The following is a 23,355-nucleotide window of genomic DNA, read 5'->3' as shown; positions in this document are numbered from 1 at the left end:
TCAGTTTCTTGTTGTCCTTAGTCTTTGTTAGGATGCAGATGGCCTCAGGGAAGAAGCTCCTCCACATCCTCTGTGTGTTGGCCTTCAGAAGGCAGCAGCAGTGGCCGGGCTCTTTGATGATTTTTCTGGCCCTGGATCTGCTCCTCTGTTTGTAAATGTCCTGCAGGTTTGGGAGCGTGGTTCTGATGATACGCTCAGCCAAGCGGACCACCTGCCTGAGTGCCAGAAAGTCCTGCTTGGTGCAGTTCCCCATCCAGATTGTGATGTTGCCTGATAGGATGCTCTCTAAGGTGCATGTGTAAAAGTTCCTGAGCATCCTGACAGGGAGCTTGAAGTCCATGTAGGCCCACCACAGCTGTGTCATCAGCAAACTTCAGGATGATTTTTTTTCTGATATAAACAATCTGATTATCCATGTGTAGTTACTTGTAGTTCCTCTTTTTGTGCAATAGGTGGTATCACAATTATGTGAAGAAACACAAATGTTTGGCACATACTCACTTTGAAATCAGCCGGGTCATACTGCTTAGAGATGCATTACCCTCCTCTGCAGAGGAGTGAGACGGCCTCTAGCAAATCTACAGTGACTCATCCAGCTCCTCATCATCCAGCTGTGAGCTGTGCAGCAGGAGGGTTTCTCATGAACATGAAAATATTACACCTTATCAATGAAAGTGAAAGGATACGTCTGCCACACTTTTGTCTGTGTGGCGCACCCTGCACAGCTTGTCTAACAGGCTTGGAATGGAGCAGGTGATCAAATGAGAGGCAGCAGAGTACGCACAAAGCCGAGGCTCATTTCAAACTAAAGTGGAAGAAATATTTGGTGTTTCTTACTGGACAGGAATCCAGGTAAAATGTGTTTTCACCGTGTGTCTTTGGCTCGGCTTGGATCAAGACAACATATGTTCTAGACTTGATCTGTACTTTTTAGTTTTCAGTCACATGGTGGGAAGCCAGTAGATTGATAACCTGGAGGTGACATTGTATTTTGAATTATTAAGTACTGGTATGGGTTTTTGCATAGTTTCATATTTAGTTTGTTCATTCTTAAACAGATGCTTTGGATTTTCATCTCCTCATGACACTGTTTAAGAATGTTTCACTTATTTACTCTTCAAATCTGGACACACTTTTAGTTTTTCAGGACTGGAAATCTAAGTTTGTCAAACAGACTCTCTTCTCATGGGTCATATTGGAACTACGGTATTTATAACAGAGTCCAGATATATGGGGAAAATGTCCTTTCAATACCACAATGTCCAACAATGGAAGTGGTCAGAATACTTTTATAGAATGTCTGGTCCATCCTTTGTCCAATTACTACTCCGAAAATCATCATTCAATACCAAGCACTGACTGTAGATGTAGTGACAGCATTACATTCATGTAAAACCTTCTGGTAATTCATCTTACTTTACTTTCAACGTTATCTTTCTGGTGTCAGAGATGGCACCGAAAAAATCCACCAGGACCTCCGGAGCCACCAGCCAAAGGACATGGCTGCATCTGAGACAGCAGTGGGGGATGATGGGGATGTTTGAAATCACCCCAGAGCATGAATTCTACCATCTGACCTCCATGATGAAAGATGGCATACATGCTTCCATTCAGGCTACAATGGACACACCGGTCCAGGTAAAAATAACTTTCTAATTTCAACCTTAGATACACACTTTGCATAAAGCTCTTTATGAACACTGGCCCTTTCACACAGGACACACTCTCACCTGAACATTTTAAGGAAGAGGAAACTGAAGCTCATGAAGTCAGTGCTCACTTCCATCAGAAATTGTTGCTGCCATTTTGGAATCTTTGATGAATCATACTTTTATTTTGTCATATTTTTAACCCTTGTCCTTCAGGGTTTTGTGATGCAAACATTCGCAGCACCAGTGTTTGCTAAACTGAGGCGTTCGCTGGACATCAAAGAGGAGGAATACATGAATTGTCTTTGTTCAGATGGCTGCTACCTTCAGTTTGTCAGCAATTCCAAGAGCAAGGCAAACTTCTTTGTCACGTCAGTAAATCCTTCTTACACAGTGACCTTCCATTAACTGAATTCATCCCTAAACATCTTCTACTAATATTCTTGCTGTTCTTGGTTTCAGGAATAATAAGCGGTTCTTCCTAAAGACGCAGAGCAGGCGTGAGGTCAGGTTTCTTCTTTCCAACCTGCATGCATACATGGACCATCTGGAGAAATACCCTCATTCACTGTTGGTCAGGTTTTTAGGTATGTTTCCCTATCAGACTAACACTGTACTTAACTGTAACTTTGATTAAACATGCTTTTTCTCTTACTATACATACACAGAAAGGACCAATTCAAAGCTAAAGCCATCATAACATCTGAGAGCTACAACACAGCATAGCATAGACTCTACAGTCAGATGGATGCTACTTGTAAGGATGTGTGGTCCTATGCAGAATAATCATGTAATCACATTTCAGGTGTCCACAGGATTATTTCCAATCAAATAAAGGTATTTGATGAACACTGTGCGTCGATCTATCCAATAAATCCTCACAGTGCTTACAGTCCAGTGTCTGTCTGTTCTCCAGAAGTACTTCATCGTGATGCAGAGTGTGTTCTACCCCGATGAGAGGATCAACATTAGGTGCTGTGTGTACAGTACGTTTATGTCAGTGTGTGTGGAGTTGTAATATATTTGATGTGATTGCACAGGTATGATATTAAAGGCTGTGAGGTGGGTAGATGGACTGACCCTGACACAGGAGAGAAACACAGGATAAAAGTGCTGAAGGACAATAACTTCAGAGGCCAGTGCATTTCATTGGGTACGTTTCACTCCTACTTCCATACCTGTGATGCTAGCTAGGAACACACATGTCAATGCTCCATAGAGGTAAGGGCAAAGGGACACTTAATAGAATTTTTTGTGGTTGCTGTAGGTCAAGATAAATCCTGGTTTGCCAGTCAAGTGAAACTGGATGCTGCCTTTCTTCGAGAGCTCAACGTGCTGGACTATAGCCTCCTGCTGGCCCATCAACCTCTACACAAGGAGGAAATAGAACGGAAACACACTCTGGCGAACCTTGTTATTCGCACCACAAAGTAAGCTTTATACTGCGCAGAACATTCACAGGGAAATCACATGTCATGTCTGTGTGCCATTTAAGATGCTAAAGCCTGGAAGCACCAGAGACAGATATCCAGTGTCTACAGACTTGCTTTGGAAGTTGTCAGAGTCCAAGGCAGAACATACAGTGGTGTTTAGAAAAAGTTCAGACCACCTAAAAATGAAGCAAAGTAACTTTAAAAGCTTCTCACTAACTTTGGATTCTTTTTGGACCTCCCTGTAGGTCTCTGGACTTGGGTGACCATCCCACAGAGACAGACCCCTCCAGCATTCCGTTACTGGAACAGACCCCTGGTGATGTGGTACCAGGTAATGCAGACCTTGAGTCAGGTTTGCCACAAGCAGCATTTAAAGTCACTGATGAAGGGATCCTCCTTCAAGAAACCAGGACAGACTTAGAACTGCAGGAATTCCACAAGCAGCATCGCAGGCTGCTGCCTGACTTCAAAAACGCTGTTCATGTGATAGACGGGCCGGATCGCCGCTACTTTGTGGGTATTATTGACATTTTTACAATGTATGGGTGGAAGAAAAGACTGGAGAGTCTGTCGAAAAGCCTTCGATACCCAGGCAGGTCCTTTTCCACAGTCAGCCCCACCAAGTACTCACACAGGTTCTGCCAGTGGATACAGGGCCACACTCAGTGACAGACTGCATCTGTGAAGATGTGTGCACTATGTTTTCTTTTCCCTCTGTTGAATGTGAACTAACAGTTTTTTCTTCAGCCAGTATAATCAAAATATATAAAACTGTATTAGGTGATCCTTTGAATGTTAAACTCCAACCATGATGGAGGAGGAGTTAAAAAAAGTGGTGGTGTCCCAACGTGTTATTACTGAAACCTCCAGAGGACGGATGTCAGGACTGTTTCAAACCCTCTCTCGCTCTCTGAAGAAAGCACACTGTCCTCCAATGATAACCATTTTTTCTTTCTTTTTTCCTTTTTTTCAAAATTGCTACAGGACTTAACTGTTATGATGAAACATTACATCAGTTACACACTCTGCAGATCACATTCTGTCACACAAAATGTACTTAACAAACCAAATCATTTATTTGTTTAATTTACTTATTAACATTAAGCTCAAGGCACGAGGCCAAATGAAAAGCACAAAGAGTAAAAAGTTGAGAGGTGAGATAAGGCAGAGGTTTTACATAAAGCCTATGTTTATGGTGGCTGGCAGTACCCAGCTTTGTCCACAAGGGGGCGCAAATGCAAAACATTGGATACCATCTACGTACACACAGCATAGAAGAAGAAGAAAGCGAAGAAGAAGAAGACCAATACACTCGCAGGCTGCCTGTACTTTCATTCTGCAAGTACAGTGTTGTTGTTGTGTTTTTATTTGCGGTAGCTGTTGCTGCCGATTGACAGACATTATATTTATGTTTATCGAGGCGCTGCGTAGAAAGGACGTCTGAAATGCTGAGCGTGGAGTCGTTGCAAGTGGCCGAGGAGGAGGTGGTGGAGTCCAGCTCCAACAAACTCGGTGACATTTACATGTTTGTGGCTAAAGGCTGTTTTCCTCAGACGATGAATCCTTTGCGAAAGAAAAATCTGAAAAGATACGCACAGAAATTTATCATTGACGGTAAGGCTGCCTTTAAAGCACTGTTACAGCATCACGGTCTCTTTACTTACAAGATGACATATGGGGTCTCTGAGCTTTATCAAAACCTCTTCGCACTCTTGATTCCTACTTAGTTAACACACACAGGATTATGGGAAAGTACAAGGTTTTGGTTAATTACATGTCTGTCTTCTTAGCAAACAAGAAAGCACCCTAAGCTTTGGTTTTTCCAGTATGAGATCACAGCCTGCTTCCTTCATCTGGTCTGTGTTTAGATGGCAAACTGTACTATGTGGGACCCAAGAAAGAGGAGAAGAGGGAGGTGGTGATAGAAACTGAGAGGAAGAGGCAGATCTTTCTCGACTGCCACTTCAATGACATCGGCCATCACCTGGGCCAGAAGAAGACCGTCCACAGGATCCAGAGCAAATACTACTGGCTGGGAATCATCAAGGATGTAGTGGACTGGGTACATACATTTTTCTACTGGTGTTTGTGTTTTGATTCTATTGGGTTATTATGTTTGTGATGACTTTTTTCAGATTAAAGTCTGCGATACGTGTCAGCACACTGAGAGGAGTAAAAACCTTGCCAGGACAGTTCGGCCCATAAAAGTGGATGCACCGTGGGACATAGTTGGGATTGACATTATAGGTCTTTCATTTGATTTCTCTAAGTCCTGCAGGATAATGTTTTTTCTGGTATCTGACATCTGTTGTGTGTTTTCTCTTCATCAGGGCCATTCCCAGAGACGCAGCAAGGCAACAAAAGCCTTACAGTCATCATTGATTACTTCAGTAAATGGCCAGAGGCTTTTCCAGTTCAAAAAACAGATGCTCTGTCTGTCGCGAGATGCCTCTCTAAATGCATATACAGGTAAAAAAACGGCACACAGTGAGGTGAAAAGTCAGTCAGTAAATCATTATGTTTTAATCTGAGGTTGAACTGTTTATCAGGTTTGGAGCTCCTAAAACAATAGCGTGTGCACAGAATGCTGACTTCTGTGATGAGGTGAGATTTTGATGATGATGATGTTGAAATGATCAGGTATAGTGGAGGAGTTGTGTCAGAGCTGATGAGTTTTGGTTTCCTAGGTTACAAACCTGTTGTGTGAAAGGTGGGGCATCATGCAGAGGGTCTCTCCTCTGGATCAGCTTCAGCTCAACCCTCTCCACGACTGTACCAGCCCTCTGCTGAAGGAGGCCATCGTGCAGATGGTGACGGAGAAGCAAGCAGAATGGGACGACTTTCTAGACCCTGTGCTGTTTCTGTTCAGGACTTCCCCCAACCCTACGACCAAATTCACGCCTTACTCTCTCATGTTTAGCAGGAAAGCTAATTTACCACACGAGGCAAGTCTGCATGAAAAAACCTGGATTAAAAAGATTTGTTTTTATGTTTATTAAACATGATTTATCTTCATCTAGAATGCGCTGAGCCCGTTAAACTTTGACGAAGAGCAGGATATGTATTCCACGAAGGAGAAGGCGTCCACGTGTATGTCCATAATGCAGGAGCAACAGAATTCTATTAAACAGCTTGTAAGTACCATGTTTTATTAATATTTTACTAGTGTAAATAGGTACTGGTTAGTTTACCCTTTTGCAAAAAGAATACTGATCCAGAACTTGTTAATAATGAATTCAAAGATTTTCAATTAATGCTTTTGGCCACTTGGGGGCAGTAGCAAGCTGAAAGCGCTGACAAATTCGATAAGAAGATTGACCATACTGATTTTGTCTTTCAGCAGTGCTACTTGCTTTCCGCTTATGTTATCTTTTAATTTCCTGTCTGCACTGTAAGTGTGAATATGCAACTAATTTGCTATCAGCCTGTGTCTGCAGCAGTCAGTGGAAAACACTGATTGGCATTTATATCATGCCGCAAGTAACACTATTCTTACAGAGTTTGATCTGGATCAGCTGGTCTTACTAAACTGTTGTTTTTTCAGTTCACCCTTTGGTTGAGTGTTATATAGCTGCATGAGTTATTTAAGATACAAGATCAATACTTGTTTTTGATCTTTGTTACATCATTTTTTGCATTTTGCGTATGCGTCTACTTGCAGGTTATAGCAAACATGAACACTGCATACAAACAAGAGAAGAAGAAGAACGCCAAACGGAGGGCACACAATGGGCCCCAGATGACATTCAAGATGGAAGAGCCCCTGTTTGCTGCAGGAGATTCACCGTCGCCAAAGAAAGTAAAAGAAAGTTTGTATTTGTCTTTCCCTGTTGAGACGGTGCTGACCACCGGGCAAGGCGGCTCAGAAGACATGAAGACTGAGTTAGCGTATGATTTGGCAGAGTCTGACGTCCACTGAGGAAAATGTCATAGAATAGAGAAGACATGACTGCACATCGCGAGCAGCCAGATGACTGAAAGCCGGATGTTGCTGATGAAGTGTGACGATAGCTTCTTTCGTCATACAGCTGAAGGCCCTGCAGGGTGATGTTTCACTTGCAGATGAATCAAAACTGAATCCCCAGGCCAAAGAAGCTGCAGTGACCTCTGGCCTACATATGTTGAGCTCAGTTATTTCCTATGAAACGATGTTAACTTATTTGTCATACAATCGTTTTTCGAGGTGCAAATACCTTTAAAAAAAGGTATTCTGTAGGCTTTGTGTTTAGTCCTTACATGTCACAATCTGCTATTTAATAAGTAGATATTTACCGGGACGCAATTTCATATTGTTCAGAAGTTGAAATTAAACATATTATCTGCTGATTTTGCACTATTTTGGCTTAAAAAAAACGTGGGAGAACAGAACGATGATCACTGTGTGACTGAACCACAGTTTGTAGTAAAGACACACTACACTTATCAAATCAGACAACAAATACTTACATTGCTAAGATATTTAATTTTGGAACAATGTATTGGTAATACATTAAAGACATTTTTTTACAAAAATAATGACCATTTGGTCTGTTTTGCTAGCTACAGCTACACTTTACAACGTCTTGTGTTGGCTTTTGAACCCGCAGCTCTTGAACACTCCCTGGAGTACCTGCAGAGAGGAGGTACACAGATCACTTCCGCAACAACTGTGGTCCGTCAGAGAGGATACAAAGGAAGAGCTATCACTCTGTTACTTTTTCTATGGAGTAAAACCGCCGCAGACTGAGTTCGCAGCGGCTCTTATTCCAAAAGCCATACTTGGTGTGACGTCTTCGTAACGTAGACGATCTTTGAGAGGTCCACTTGTCCGGTCTTAAGTCGAACTAACCTGACACATGAGTGTCACTCTCTTAGCGAGTAAAATATTATTGGTGTTTTAATGTAAACGGAGACGGAGACAGGGACAGTTTAATATTCCCGAGGACACCCGGCGACAAACTGAGGGAATAAACAAACATGGAAGCATTCGTAACCTAACCTGCCGCAACACAGCCGAGCTCAATGGCTGCTAACAGCTAATTTACCTTGCTAACTAACGATGTAGTACAATACGTGCTAACCCGAGGTTGCAACCCTACTTGACAATCATTTACGGCATGATAGTATTATATATTTTACTTATATTATGTAAGCATTACAGAACTATCCTATTATTCCATGTGGTAGCTACAAGCCGCAGAAGACCGGAAGTTAACTTCAAAAATAAAAGTCTAAACTATTAGTAAATAATAGATTATTATTTCTGATGAAAATCTGAAAATGTCCGCGTTTGATTTTTGAATTGAAATCAATCTCCAATATTATTATTGAGCTGCAAACTTCTTAGAGTAATATATTGAAAAGCCAATTTTCATTATTGTTAGTGCTCTATATGATAATCAGTATGGGTTTCAAAATAGCTGTGAGTTGCACCATGTTATACGTCCTACTGGATGTTGTCACCACCACTGTCCTGTACATACACGGATCACACTTGGATATTTTCAGAAATGATGTCCTGGACTTCAACATTCTCCAGTCTGTCTTGGACCTCTGGGGGATTATGTTACTCAGAGTTTCTCTCCTTCTTGGAGCCTCCATAGGAATGGCGTGGAACATGGTGGATGGCCCACCGAGGGTTTCTAAGTTAACCACCCTCATTATCCTTGTCTGCCTGATTGCCATCACTTATGCCCTGGCCAAGCTGCTGATGCTGACTGAGCTGGAGTCTCTCACCCACCAGCCTTGGCTCCTGAGTCTGATATGTTGGACGTGTGGATCCTCACTATGTGTCATACTGCTCTGGAGGTGGCTGGGGAAGGAGTCCAACTCGGTGAGCAGTCGCAGCAGTAGTGGAGGAGGAAGAGGCTCTGAGGACACTGAAAAGCTAGTGGAGACAGGTGGTGAGGAGGAGCAGGAGGTGGGATGTGAGAGGATGAAGAAGAAAGGAGAGGAAGAGAAGCAGGAGACGGAAAAGACCAGCTCTGGGGCTACACTAGGACGCCTGCTGGCCTACTGCAAACAGGATGCTGGGCTGCTTTCTGTAGCTTTCCTCTTCCTCCTCATCTCTGCAGTGTGTACGTGCCCCATTCATATGGATGTCTCTCTCTTTACTCTATGTACAAAGGTTTACAACTGCTTAATAGCAAATCTCTGAATCTTGATAACATCTCTCTCTTATCAAGTGCAACATCCCAGCAGAGCCAGTTAATGAAAGTAGAGCCAGGCTGAAAGTGTAGTTTTGTGGCTACTGCCAATATTTAGCATGCTTTAATATACTGTATGTACAGCTGGTTAGCTAGCTAAGTAGCATGCCAAAAACTGGTCTATATGAAAGATTACACACCTTGCTGTCTACTCTGTTGTGACATTGTGTGCTGAGTGGATTCAGAGTGCTGCTGGACAATTTCTATGATTACATCACATTTAAGTTTCAGCCAGCATCTGATATAGGAACAAAGACTTAGGTTTTTTGTTATCGTTCACCATGACACACAAGGGGAAACTTGGATCCAGGAAGTTGACGCCATGTATAGAGAGGGTTAGGACATTTATAGATTAAGGAAATGTTACATATTAACTCATCTAAATGTATGCCAGTCTATTGCCTTTATATAGCTCAGTTCCCTAGTTGATCGACCTATCAAAAGATAAATTGTAGAATGGTGTGGCCTTGTATTGACGGAGCGGAAGACTTTTGCAGCATGCTTTTGTAGAGTTGTAGGGTTTTTTTTTAACAAGACATACAATCCAACACACCACACAGAGCTGTGACTCAGATGGGTGTGGTGTTATGGATCTAATCAACACTTATTGCCTCTATGTCAGGTTAATATTTGATTTTTCATAGAGCTATCTGAACATCAATGATCCCATGTACAATTAGTAAACACTACCATATATTCTGCAGGCTTGACGTTATGCTGTATCCTTGTGTCTCTTTGTACCTTCAGGTGAAGCCTTTATTCCATACTACTATGGGAAGGCCATAGACAGCATTGTGGTTCACCAAAGCCTGGAGCACTTTGCTAAGCCCGTGATCACAGTGGCAGCACTGGCCTTAGCCAGGTGAGCATCTACAGGAGGTTTCTGTGATTACAGTTTCATTTTAACTGTAAATATGAACTGTTGTATTTTTTTCTTCAGTTCACTTGCAGTTGGAGTACGTGGAGGAGTATTCACCCTGTCCTTTGCAAGATTAAACCTCCGCCTCAGGAATCATCTCTTCAGAACTCTGATGAGACAGGAAATAGCCTTTTTTGATGAAAACCACACAGGTAATGTACTCCACCCAGCCTTTCCTCCATCTGCATCTGCATCTCATTGTTTCAGACTCCTTTCATGTCTGTACCGCCCTGCAGGTGACATCCTTTCACGCCTGTCAGCCGACACCACTCAGGTGAGCGACCTCATCTCACAGAATGTCAATGTCTTCCTGCGGAGCGTCGTGAAGGGCGTCGGCTTCTTCATCTTCATGTTTGGGATGTCCTGGAAACTCACACTGGTGACCGTGATGGGATTCCCTTTCATCGCCCTCGTCTCTAAACTTTACGGCGAATACTATAAGGCAAAGCATTTCTTTTAAGTGTTGCTTTTGTTTGATAAAATTAGAAGAATACACTGAAGTGTTAATGTAAATACAATTAACAATTAATTTTAACTAACTATCTTTTCAGAAATTGACCAAAGAGGTGCAAACAACCCTTGCAGAAGCCAATAAAGTTGCAGAAGAAACCATCTCAGCAATGAGGACAGTACGCAGCTTCGCCAATGAGAGCGGAGAGGCAGAGTCCTATTATACCAAGCTCTTAGCCATGTTCCAGCTCAATAAAAAACAAGCCCTGGCATATGCTTGCTACATGTGGTCCAGTTGTGTAGGTACCAGCGGTTGCCTTTGTACCTAATACTTTATCGACATCTGTATGTGTGCATCAGTAAGATTTATGTGTTTTTTTCTTTAGATATCTGAACTTGCTCTAGAGGTTGCTATTCTCTACTATGGAGGCCACCTTGTGGTTACAGGTCAGATGAGCAGTGGTGCCTTGATATCTTTTTTCATATACATGCTGGAGCTGGGAGAATGTCTTGAGGTATACCATCACCACCATTGTATTATATTGTATTATACATGTGTAAAAACAATGAAGTAACTCTTGTCTATGTTACAGAGCATTGCATCGGTGTACACGGGCCTTATGCAGGGGGTTGGAGCTGCTGAGAAGGTTTTTGAGTATCTGGACAGAAAACCCAAACACCCTGCTGATGGCACAGAGACTCCAGACACATGCGGTGGTCTGGTGGAATTTAAAGACATCACGTTTGCTTACCCGACACGACCCGAGGTTGATATTCTTAAGGTTTGTGGAGTGTTCTTCTTTTCCCACAGTATTAATAAATCTGTATTTGAGTCCAGATGGCACTGCTGAGGGGACCAGTTAGCTAAAATAAGTGCTCATTTTTAAAAAAAATCTTTATAAAATAAGTTAATGACCATATTTAGAGAAAAAAAAACTTGCATGTTGTATATTGGCACCATAAATCCCAAAACATCATTAGCCTATAAGGTCACATTTTTGTGACTTATGATCTGCTTGAAGGAATTTTGTTCAAATTTGAAGCAAAAACCAGTCAAACAGCTTTTGGTCTCATAAAATTGTGGCCAGTGATGGCTGTGTCTATGGTTTACTTCCACTGAAATATAAACACAGGCCAGACCATAAAACACGGAACCACAGAATTTAAAACCATGGAAGGAATGGTGGATGATGCTAGCAAACCAAAATCAGCTGAGGGTAAACAGGAAATGATGTGGCTTATTAACATGTGGTCTGATGTTTTGCACACACCAGCAAATCCAACCAAGCAGTATTTGTCTGAGGTGTACAGCTGTGTAATTCTAGTTTTCGTTTGGAGAAACCCCCCCGCCTGAATTGCTTCTTTTCTCAGGGAGTGTCATTTACTCTGCGGCCCAGAGAGGTGACCGCCCTAGTGGGACCGTCTGGCAGCGGAAAGAGCTCCTGTGTGAGTCTCCTGGAAAATTTTTACCGTCCTCAGCAAGGCCAAGTGCTGCTGGATGGAAAACCTGTTCATACCTTCCAGCATGACTACCTCCACTCCAAGGTCAGTTTCCTCCGGGATAGGATACACACATCAACAGTGGACTAGTTTTTACAGACTGTTGCTCATTTGTTTAGGGCTGTTTTTTAGCTTTGGGTTACACCTTTGGCGCTCTTTTGAGTATTCATGGCAGCAGGGTGGGGAATTAAAGATTGCTTTGAAATAAACAACCCTACTTAGGTTGCATCTAATGAAAGCCACTCAGCACAACAGTGTGTCTCAGTGATGGGTTTTATGGACAACAATGGACCTCTGTGGTATGGAGGAATATGATACATCAGGCTTTTGATACAAATTCAAGGCTTGTTTGAAGAATGAAGTCATTGTTGCTCACAAATACAGCCTTCCACTTGTTACTTTGTATTTGCAGGTGGCTCTTGTGGGCCAAGAGCCTGTGCTATTTGCCCGGACAGTTGAAGAGAACATCACTTATGGCCTGACTGATGTAGCAAAGGAAGCTGTGGTGCAGGCTGCGACCAAGGCTAATGCTCATGATTTTATCACCACACTCCCTAAAGGATATGAGACAAGTAAATATGACATTTAAATCTAAACGGTTTGTCTAAATGGTGCCTAAAAGATGAAAAACAGGTGTAACCCTGTTTGTATTTTTTGTAAGGTGTTGGAGAGAAGGGCACACAGTTGTCAGGTGGCCAGAAGCAAAGGGTTGCTATTGCAAGAGCACTCATCCGTAACCCACGTGTTCTTATCCTGGATGAGGCGACCAGTGCTTTGGATGCAGAAAGTGAACACACGGTAAATAAACTCTATATCTAGGCTAAATGTATTTTAGCATTGAATATTACATGATTATTGATACAGCATGTGTTTGATTGTCCTTGAATGCCACTGCAGGTTCAGCAGGCTCTGAACAACGTCATGCAGGAGCACACGGTGTTGGTGATCGCCCATCGGCTCAGCACGGTGGAGAAGGCAGACAACATCATTGTGATCGACAAGGGCTGCGTAGCAGAGCAGGGCTCTCACAGTCAGCTGATGGCCAGCGGCGGGCTCTACAGCAAGCTAGTGCAGAGGCAGGTCCTAGGTATAGAGACAGGAGCGGAGGTCCTCAACCCACCCAAGAACCTCAGGTCTGAAGGAGGATGTCAGCGTAAAAGACAAAGCAGCAGCAGCAACAGCGAGTCTGAGTGCAACGTGCGCTACTGAGAATCTATGTTTGGGCTGAATATTGTGTCATTTACAGCACAAAGCACTACACTGAAAACTAGGGTCTTGATCTGTTTAACAGTGAAATGTTTTAAGCTAAAAATACATTCATAAATATCAGCTTATCAAAAAGGGTAATAATTGCCAGTGGAAATAAAACTTGAATGAATAGCCAGTATGGCTACTACTTGATACGTTAGCTTTAAAAACAGACAATATGTTGCTGGAGATGTATTTAGGGGATGTTTGAAATTTTAATACCTCATAATACCTTTCGTTTCAGCCATAAAAATGTTTGTGTTGAAGTCTTCCTTAGGATTTATATTTATGTTGTCTTCACACTGGTAGGTTTGGAAATGCTTGGTGTTTCTTTTTAAAGCTGCTCACTTGTACCATTTCTAATTTCACCTGCACATGAGGTAATGAGTACAAATGAAAAGTGAGGTGGTATGAAATGAATAAAGATTTGCAATCGTTAGAATACACATAAATCAATAAATGGTTCTGCAGAAAATTTATTGAACATACTACTGCAAATGAATAATATATGCAACTAGAAAAGAGCATTTCCTGAGGAAAATGCAAGTTTGATGAAGTTTGAGTTGAGTTTGAATGCTGATGTGAAGGATTGCTCTGAATTGCTGGAGAATCAGAGCAATTCAGAGCTTTGTATGCCTCTGTGTGTCAGCCTGTCACCATGGTAACAGCAGAGGAGACCTCAAAAACCACTCCAACTTTGAGAGCCTGGCGTGCAGAAACAATTCGGAATTAGAAAATTCTGAATACAAGTTTGATAGAGCAGCATCTAATGAGCGTTTCAAGACTAAAATGGAGTCCGTAGCGTGAAATTTGTAGGAGGAGATACATTTGGCAGATGACCCTCGTTGAAGGGCTCTCTCATAGACTCCCATGTTAAAAATGACACCGAAATTGCTTAATATTTGAAAAATTATACGTTTTTGAAAAGAACTTGAAGTTGATCAAACTAATAAGAAAAAGAAAGGGTGAATAACAATAGTTTGATTGCCTAACAACGGCAATCAAACTACAAACAGATGCTGTTTGTGTGGGTACAGAGGTTCAGGAAATAATGTCATATGCTGCCTTTTGGTGTCCTAGGAAAAATCGCTATCGGTTTTTATGGGTGGCCATAGACCCACCATAATGATTTGCTAAACATCCGCTGTGACCCAGTATGTGCATCCATCCATCCATCCATCCATATTTACCTTAGATTTATTTATTTGAGTGTTTTTAAGTAAAGATGAGATAAGATAAGATGAAATAAGTTCAAATTGCACGGGGTTTGGCCTAAATTACATTAACAATATATTAACAGATACTAAATTTTCTTATTTCATATACTTGTTATTATATTTGGTTCGTATTTTAGCCCGTAAAGGTACGGACAATTAAATCCGCATAATGTGCTCGGAGTAGATCTCTAGGATGTGAGGATTAACGAGCGCACATTTTCCGACAGCACTTGAACGGCGCACTGGGCCTGTATCCTCTACTTCCTGTAAGGGAAGCTCGGTCAGCTGTCACAATCTGAGAGGCGAGAAGAGGGAGCACAGGCGAGCAGAACCAGACAACCACAGCTAAAATGTCTAGTTTTTCCAGCAAGTTTAGCGCTTACACGCTGACGCAGCTCAACGAATTACTGGAGGACGACGAAAAACTCACTAAAATGGTTCAGGAGATGGACGAGGTATGTTAAGCTATTTCCTTTTGTAGTCCAATGTTAGCCACTTACTCCTTTTTCTCGGTCACTGTGTGTTTTTCCTCCTCAAGCCTTTGTTGTGTTTTCCCAACACACGCACGTTTTACTTACGGAAATGGGTTTTTCGAAAGGCTGTTGGCATGTAAACACAACTGTGTGTTGTCAAGTGAACTTAAATGTCCCGAAAGCCAGAATAGGGTTTAAAGTCTGTAACCTTGGGACGGAGCATTGTTTCAAGTTTGAACACTCGAGGATTCCCAGTTTGCGATATTGTTTCCCCAGACAAACACCCTACTTCCTCAGTCAACAGGAGCTCGTCTATATTGAGTAACGCGTGTGTTACGTAGTTATGCTAACATTAAGCCATTTTTCGAAATAAAAATGTTAGTTAAGCAGTGGCCTAGCTTCGACACTGTCAGGGACAGGACCTCACGCCAAACCCCACTCATATATTCGCTAATTTAAGGCCATTTTTCCGTTGAACAGGTAGAAAGAGGCACGGAAACCGCACTAAACACGCTTAGCCTTTTAAATTATGTTAACTAAAATATATTGTAACAAAACAGATTGATTCTGGATCAAATATTGCTCAGTGTAATAAAGTCAAATTCACCAGATTCTCATAAACAGGAGAGGTCTTAAATTCTGCCACAACAGCCATGTGTATCAGACAGTTGGCAAAGTTACATAAATTGACACTTTTCGGAGTTGCCTCTCCACACAGACCACTAGGATCTGGACTCTCTGGCCATGCTCCAGTTGCTGAAGGAGTCAGCAGTTCCCAATTATTGTGTACCTTCTTAGCACTGTATCATAAGTGTGCCCTTGTCGTGATAAGCGGCTGATAAGCCTCACTTTTTCCACACACACACACAGAACCATTACCAGCCCTAGCCCTTAGCAAGATTTTACTGCGACAGATATTTGGGATATCAAGAGGGAGGGCTAACAGATTAGCATTTTATACAGGATTTGTGCTTCTGATTATTTGCCATGCTGCTGCTGCTCCTTCCAAAATAGTCAATTCCACTGTGGCCTTTAATCTACCCTCATGTCCTCCTGCTGAATCAGCTCCACCAGATCCCTGCTGTTGGAACAATTTTCCCACCATGTGCCCTTTCTTTTTATTTTTAACTGAGTGTAAGAGCCTGAGGAAAACACTTCACACATTCTTTTCTTACCCTGCAGTTTGGACCTCAGATCAGTAATTACAAACATTAAACACACATTGTTGGGACATGGGGATTTATCTTGTCTGTTGTCATGGTGCTGTGACTTTCACTTCAGCAGTCTAATTTAAGCTCATTTTTGCACAAGAGTGAGGACTCACTGTCTAAAACATGATGATAATATAGCCTCTATTGACAGACAGGAGAACACTATAAACCTACTGTGTGTCATTATAGGTGTACCCGATCTATTTCAGTTCATGAGAAGAAGTATATTGTGTGGTTTTATTTGACATTTGGATAAGTGCCGCGCGGCGCGTCGGCCTTTTGTGTTGTTAGTTCTGGTTTTGATCCACACCCTGTCTGATTGTCTCTGTGGTTTCGTTTTCCTGGTCCCACAGGTTACAGAGATGGGAGGGACTTGTTCGGTGTGATGACACAGCAGTTGTTGACTTTGTTAGTCATAAGATTATGGGAGTGATGTAAGACAATCTGCCAAGAACAGACATGCCTGAGCCAAAGGTGGAAGTGTCTGAGAAATTCACTCTTTACAGTACAGTGGATGGGAACAAAAGCAGTGGGTGTCAAGAGGCATTGAGTGAAACCCAATAGTGCTGAGAGGAACTGTGCATACAACAGTATGTGGACAAAAACCCTCGCCTCTGTCTGAGGTAGACATAAGCTTCCCTGTAGGCAACAGCCAGCTCACCTCGCAAAACACACAGTGACTGCAGTACATGTGGTGCCTTTTGAATAATGCAAATGCTGCTGTTGTTAATTTGTTTAGATTTTGTGTGTCCTGTTTTTATTTACAAGTACCTGCAGATACTTAAAGCCATTTGTGTGTTTAAGTATGTACGCTGTTAAGAGCTTGCGTTAGAGACCAGCTTTCTATGCTATACTTTGACGTAGCCTAGCTTCTTTTAGAGACCCTCGCTAATGGGCTGTTTTTTGGTGGTGGATGGTTCCCCTCTTGAGCTCTTGCGAACCAGTTATTGCTGCCAAGATAGATGTTTAAAACAAATGTATAGAGAAATTTAGAATTTTGTGACCAAGAGTGTGGACGTATGAGAAGCAGACCTGGTTCTGCAGCCAGAGTTCATCATTCTGTTTCACTTTTGTAATGACTGCAAAAACATTTTTATGTGGTAACAGGAATAAGGAATAAAAGGGAGGAGGAAATGTAACTGCCATTTGAGCAGAAGAGTCATTAAATATGCTTCCAATTTGAAAGGTTTTTGTGAGTACGGTAGTGTTTTTATCACAGCTTGTATTCAGTTGTAGGTTGTTACACCAGCTCCCAAAAAATTCAGGTCTGTGGTCCATCCAGGGCAACCTCTGAAATAATCTGTGATTATTTTAGCTTTTATGGAAAGGGGAACGTGATGAGGGGCCTTTCCCCCCCAGCAAACAATTATGTGTTTGGTTAGACAGAACAAGCCTGTAGTTATAGATGCTATTTAAAAGTCTGCCCCGATGAATGAGTGGGCCGGTCACCTCAGGATGTGATGGTGCACATGAAGTAGTAATGGATAGATTTAGCTGCTTTTCCTGAAATGTTGTTTTCTCTAAATGAGGCTTATGGTCGATTTTTAGAAACAAGAGTGTATTTTTAGAGTTTTCCTACGTCTTCTCGGCCAGCCCTGGTTATGTTTGCACATACAACATGTTGGCTCGAAGTGTGAAATGAGTCATTTGAGAAGCAGCATCCTCCACTGTTCACATTCTGGCTTTCCCACTTGTCTTTATCATGTTTGGTCACATTTTAAAAGGGCTTCACATGGAGGACGGCTCGTCCTTTAAAAGCTGTTTTAGAGGAAATCTTGGAAAAAGTATCTGGTATGGTGCCTCTCAGGGTTATTGCAGGTCAGTTAGCACATGCCTGAAACAAAGACATGTGATACCTTGGCTTCTGATTATTCCATGTAATGAGTCTTAATATAATTGAGGCAAATTATGTCATGTTGAAAGGAATTGTTAGTTTATATTGGATTTTTTTAAACTGGATTTTGCTTAAATGCAAATACCAGTTAGTGAGGCTACACAGTCAGTTTTGCTTTCGATTGATGCCTTCACTTCTGCTGCTAGAAATTTCTGACATCCAGACTTTTTTTTCCAAATTGGCTCCTTGTAATCATGCACTGAACAATATGATGTAAATAGAGCATAACTGGAAAATTCCTGAGTGCTTACCACAGAATCACACAGCGAGAGTCAGCCGGTACACCTGAATGGAATGCTGCTATAATTACCATTACTAGGTATACTTGTGGTTTTCCTGCTATGAATGCAAAATCACTCAAACATGGAAGCCATTACAGCTTTGTCAGTCAGTAGTGTTACAAGCTGCCTCTCAGTGTGTGTGTGTGTTTGGGCAACTAGTTCGTGTTAAGTAGATGTAACTTGTTACATTTTGGGTTTGAGTTGTTCTAAGAAAGGTAGCACAACAGGTAGCGACAACACACCATCTGTGTTTAAGAACACTTTTAGAAAATGTACATCCCAAAGACACAAATTATTAATACCATTTTTTTAAATCAGATTGGCACACACGCTTTGTGTTCAGGATCTGCAGAACTACAGATACTTCATCTAGATTGTTTCTAGATCTGTTTCAGTGGAACTTGCGGTATATATTTGCATTGTGCCTCTGTTGTTGACATTGTTGATGATAAGCTCCTCCTGCTGTGAGTTCTTCTGTTGGCATGTCAAATAAAGGTACAGATTTTATGACACATTTGTATCCCAGATATCTCCCTTTAAATGCATGCAGAGGTTTGTGGGAGTTAAGCCGATTGTTTAAGTGTAATGATTTATAGTTATTACTTTTTCCTTCTTTTTATTTCTTACTTGCAGCAAATGCTAAATATAGTTTTATCTGACAGCCTTTCTTGTCTTTGCTGACATGTTTTTGTTGTATTTTGTAGATGCAAGAGGTCCAGCAGAGCAAGGAGAGGACGCTGGTCAATAACCGAACCCTGGCCGAGGAAAACCTCGCCCTGCAGCCCAGGCTGGAGCACAAGAAGGGGCAGCTTACCAAACGCTATAGCTCTCTTCAGGATGACTTCGAAACCTATCAGCTTCGCAAGTCCACCCTAGGTACAGACTTGGAAACATTTTTTATTGATCAGTTTATATCACTAGGTGTTAAATTTTTAATGCTAGCCAGCCCTTAAGAAATGTGAACACTTTTATCCATGAAGTCACTGAGAACTGACACTAATGTATGAGGAGAGAATGTCGGAGTGGGTTAGAGAAAGTTATTTATCACAATAGTTTTTGTGACTTAATCAGTGAATTAGTGTGGAGCTGAGGACCTTCCGTGGGGCTTTGATCAAATTTAGAACTGCTACAAACACATCTTATCAGCCACCTAGGCTGAACATGTGAATACAAGTGCTCAGGTCAGTTGAACAGTAACTGGATTTCAACCTGCCAGCAGGTTTATTGCCTTCCACTCATTTAATGATATTGTAGGTGCATTCAAAAAGAGTTTTTCTGCAGTCTCCTCCCAACAGTCAAAAAGCTGTAGGTGTTCGTTAGAGCAGAGTTCAAATACTTTGATACAATTCCGATTTAAAAAAAAAATTTTTGGGTGTGTGTATACAGTATTGAATTGACATCATTTCAGCTCGGTTTTAGCCGTTTTAACAGTCACAGCAGAGACTTTAGATGCAGTTTAATGAGTGAACCTTTTTCCTTTAACAGTTACAATTTTTCCTTATTATTTATTCTTTCCATGTAAGCACATACTGAAAAGACCTGTTTGACCAGTTCCCATGCTTCCTATCGATCAGTGCAGCAGCGCTGTTACCAGAAGCTCTGTTTGTCTTGTTCCAGTAGCCGTAATTGAGCCCTGTTCTGGATGAACAACTGCAGATCTGATTTAGATTTCCACTGTGGGGATCCTAAAAGCCTGACAGAGCTATAATGTACCTCGCTGACACACCTTCACATCGCTTCTTTGTGTGTGAGTGACGATATTTGCAACCTTGTTGACGCGGTGGTTGCCAAGCAGCTCTCTTAAAAATAGCATGCCAGCCGTTCACTCCTCTGCTGTGATGATAAAAACTTTGACTTTTTCTTCTATCCCTGCAAGGCATCCAGCCGCTGAGAGCTTTGACACATTGTTAGAGCTATTTTAGGATGGTTTTGCAAAATGTTAGCTGTAATGAAATATTTTCTTGTTGCGATTACTTGAATTTTTTATGTTTAATCTCCGAAACATTGTTGAAATGTTTCAAGCTCTTGCCTACATTTACAGGGCTTCTCACTCACTCGGTAAATTAATGCGGCGTTGCTTTATGTTGCAGTTTTGTTTGTTGTCAGCAAGCAGTGGCTTTTGTCAAATGTAGGTTAACCAGTATCCCCCCACCCCCCGCCTTCCATGCACTCGTCGTCCTAGTTGTGGATTTGTTGTTGAGCAGCTGGGGAAGGACAGCGATGCTGAGAGCTGAGAGAGATGTAGCCGTTTGACCCAGATTAAAGATTCACTGTAAAGTAGCTTGTTGCATTGTCATTTGCATCATACAGTCACACCAGCAGCTCTCTCCCCCCCTTCCTCCACTCTGTAATATCCTTCACTGTTCAGTAGGCCAGTAGGCTCTGGTGGGTCAAAATGGCAGGGCAGCCACCCCAACCAACCCCCCACAGTCACCATCCACTACTCTCTGAGTATTACAGCTCTCAGTGTCTCAGTGGACCATTGTGCTGCCATGCAAGCTGTTTTAAAACGGCCACAGTGGATGAGGGAGTGGGAGTGGTGGATGATGGGACTGCCAGACGGAGAAGTTGGAAGGGTTGGACAGGGAGAGGCGAAGCAGGCCAAAAATCCCCCCCCCCCCCCCTCCCTCAGATTCACAGCAGAGTTTGACGTGGACTCATTTACTAAATGGCCGTCTCATGATCTCCAGGCCCAGACTGTGTGTTGTGCTCGGCATGTTTTCTGCTCAGCCAGAGAATCACAGCTTTGTGTTGGAAGGAGTGCTGCTGATATGCCTGAGAGTCTGCCTTGTTATGGGAGAAGGATTGATACAGACGGAGATGGGTGTTTACATTGCAAAAAGGCTTTGACAAGCATGAAGCCCCTGTCTTTATACGGGCCTTTTATTCAGTTTAAACTGCAGTCAGTAAAATCTGCCAAAGATTTTGGAATCTAGTGCCAAAATTCAGAGATAAAAGTCAGGCCAAGATTATGAATCTTGACTATGCACATGTGAAACTTGGATAACTTCAAGCATTTTCAAATGCTGCCACTTGCTGACGGATACAGATACTCATTAATGCTTAGGTGTTCTTTTGTGTCAGTCAGCTTGTGTGTGTCATGTCTTTGCTTATCTAACTCTTATTGGCTCTGACAAGCTAAGCCAAACTGTACTGGCCAGTTCTGCAAGCTGGCCAGCATCCCTAATATGCAGGTTGTCTTTTAAATGTGGTTCTTATTACAAGAGAGACATTATATGTTGATGCATTTCAGTATTACAGCAAAACAGCAGATTTGCTTGTGCTGATTAACAACAAAGAGGTTGGTTCCCTAATTTCCCCTGTAAATGTGTCACCTTCATTACATCTGGATTTACTGACATGATGTGTGAAATGTGGTCTTGGTATGCTCATGAGTGTGCGCTGCTGTTATGTGGGAGGCAGCAGGAAAATGCCTTGTGTGGTATGGTATTGAACACTGGACCAGACTGGGAGGAATGTGGAGGAGCAAGGCAGCATGGTCGAATCTTTTGTCAACATTTTTTCATTTGTCATGCGCACACTTAATCATCACCACCACCTGTTCATCCCTTTTAGCATTCTGAATTTTTAAATGACAAGCATCAGTTGGAGAGCTGTAAGTTATTATTAAGTGTACACACAACATCTTTTTGAAAAAGGTTGTTAAACTGTTGCTAAGCCATCTCCCACCCATGTAAGGACGAATGTTGGTGAGTTCATAAATACAGAAACTGTAAAGGTAAAACTTTCTGTGATGTCATTGCAATGTTGATGATTCTGTCTGACAGATTAGCAAAACTCAAGCTTAAAGCCAATTTATTTCATTTGTATTGCTACAAATGATTAACCTGCACAGCACATTTATTAATCAGTCATCATCTTTTCATCTTTATTCACTTGGTTGTTATGTCAGAGTAGCACATCAGGTTAGACCGGTGTCCTTCCAGTAATTAGAGATGCACTAGTGACGCCAGGCTTGGTGGAACGTTGGTACAATGCTATAGTGGAGATCAGTAACTAGTGCTGTGTCATTGGTCTTATTGTCAGGGTGCCACTGTGTGTGTGTGTGTTTGTCAGTCCCAGCCCCAGTTGGTGTTGACTTTCAGCCCTGCTTAGGAACACAAACAAAACTGTGTCCCTCCTTAGAGACACCACAGCAGTTTCAGTTGACTCAGTTGAGCTTTGCAAGTTCACAGCAAACAGAGAGGCGTTATGGCCCTTTTGGAAGTGCCAGTCTCAGGCCTGTGACTGGCAGATTTCACATGTCCGGCCGCAGCTTTGTGTAGCAGTCAATAAAGCCTGTTATTATGGACGCATTCATTATAAGGATTTAGCAGTGTTTTGGTTAATCCATGCATGGATTATACATTATCCAGAATGCATCTGTGTTGTATATGAATACTTTGACTCAAATGTGTGGAAAATAATGTTAAAATGTGCGGTTCTGCGACGTCTCCAGTTCCATCGGGGAAAAAAACACAATCTTGATTTGTGAGCAGTTTTATGTTTATCAGCTGCACTGTACTTGTAAACATGCTAACAGTCTTGTTGTCATACAGTGTAAATACTGTCTGCTAAAACATGCCTTCTGTCAGTTCAGGTCCAACTGAATAATAACATTTGTGTTATTCTTGTCTTGCTATTTAACAGACCACAAGTCAGGAAACACCTCCCTGGATACTTTGCTGGCCCTACTGCAAGCGGAGGGAGCCAAAATAGAAGAGGAGACAGAGGTAAGCATTCTACTGCACTTTCCATAGATAGAGTACATATACCTGCTTCTCTGCTTGCTGGTGTCCTCTCCTACAGAAGCTTCGTTGTTCCAATCTCCAACACTTGTTGAATAAAAACATGTTGGCAGAATGGTGGACTCTGGGGTCAGAAGTTTTAGCCAT

General features: G+C 42.0%; 3 protein-coding genes across 3 annotated transcripts in view; all 3 read left to right on the top strand.

The window, feature by feature from the left end:
• The first annotated feature begins 723 nt into the window (after window positions 1-723).
• LOC114440774 (phosphatidylinositol 4-phosphate 5-kinase-like protein 1) lies at window positions 724-3,751 on the top strand. Its single transcript, XM_028413255.1, has 10 exons — window positions 724-852; window positions 1,448-1,638; window positions 1,718-1,768; window positions 1,866-2,020; window positions 2,112-2,236; window positions 2,455-2,486; window positions 2,566-2,621; window positions 2,690-2,802; window positions 2,917-3,079; window positions 3,493-3,751. Exons 2-10 carry the CDS (start codon window positions 1,450-1,452, stop codon window positions 3,749-3,751), a joined length of 1,143 nt encoding a protein of 380 aa, XP_028269056.1. The 5' UTR covers window positions 724-852; window positions 1,448-1,449.
• A 4,016-nt stretch (window positions 3,752-7,767) lies between these two features.
• LOC114440769 (ATP-binding cassette sub-family B member 9-like) lies at window positions 7,768-13,840 on the top strand. The gene is made up of 11 exons (XM_028413251.1): window positions 7,768-9,138; window positions 10,015-10,129; window positions 10,208-10,338; window positions 10,423-10,628; window positions 10,738-10,935; window positions 11,023-11,151; window positions 11,230-11,418; window positions 12,008-12,181; window positions 12,549-12,708; window positions 12,798-12,934; window positions 13,034-13,840. Exons 1-11 carry the CDS (start codon window positions 8,454-8,456, stop codon window positions 13,343-13,345), a joined length of 2,436 nt encoding a protein of 811 aa, XP_028269052.1. The 5' UTR covers window positions 7,768-8,453; the 3' UTR covers window positions 13,346-13,840.
• Window positions 13,841-14,863: 1,023 nt separating this feature from the next.
• LOC114441101 (serine/threonine-protein phosphatase 2B catalytic subunit gamma isoform-like) overlaps window positions 14,864-23,355 on the top strand; it is a 34,285-nt gene continuing 25,793 nt past the window's right edge. Inside the window, exons 1-3 of the mRNA XM_028413879.1 lie at window positions 14,864-15,056; window positions 19,165-19,336; window positions 23,111-23,193. Of these exons, the coding sequence (XP_028269680.1) occupies window positions 14,952-15,056; window positions 19,165-19,336; window positions 23,111-23,193 (360 nt within the window). The 5' untranslated portion in view covers window positions 14,864-14,951. The remainder of the gene's footprint in view (window positions 15,057-19,164; window positions 19,337-23,110; window positions 23,194-23,355) is intronic.

Source organism: Parambassis ranga, chromosome 9, assembly GCF_900634625.1.
Source record: "Parambassis ranga chromosome 9, fParRan2.1, whole genome shotgun sequence".
In the NCBI taxonomy this organism is placed as follows: Eukaryota; Metazoa; Chordata; class Actinopteri; family Ambassidae; genus Parambassis; species Parambassis ranga.
Note: the sequence above shows the minus strand (reverse complement) of the source record. Positions and strands in the feature narration are given on the sequence as shown.

Excerpts from the sequence above, each read along its gene's own strand:
- LOC114440774 (XM_028413255.1), top strand. The coding sequence starts at position 1,450 with ATGGCACCGAAAAAATCCACCAGGACCTCCGGAGCCACCAGCCAAAGG. Across the intron at positions 2,487-2,565 it reads TTATTTCCAATCAAATAAAG|AAGTACTTCATCGTGATGCA; the intron begins GTATTTGATGAA and ends TCTGTTCTCCAG. Across the intron at positions 2,622-2,689 it reads GATGAGAGGATCAACATTAG|GTATGATATTAAAGGCTGTG; the intron begins GTGCTGTGTGTA and ends GTGATTGCACAG.
- LOC114440769 (XM_028413251.1), top strand. The coding sequence starts at position 8,454 with ATGATAATCAGTATGGGTTTCAAAATAGCTGTGAGTTGCACCATGTTA. Across the intron at positions 10,629-10,737 it reads TTTACGGCGAATACTATAAG|AAATTGACCAAAGAGGTGCA; the intron begins GCAAAGCATTTC and ends CTATCTTTTCAG. Across the intron at positions 12,182-12,548 it reads ATGACTACCTCCACTCCAAG|GTGGCTCTTGTGGGCCAAGA; the intron begins GTCAGTTTCCTC and ends TTGTATTTGCAG.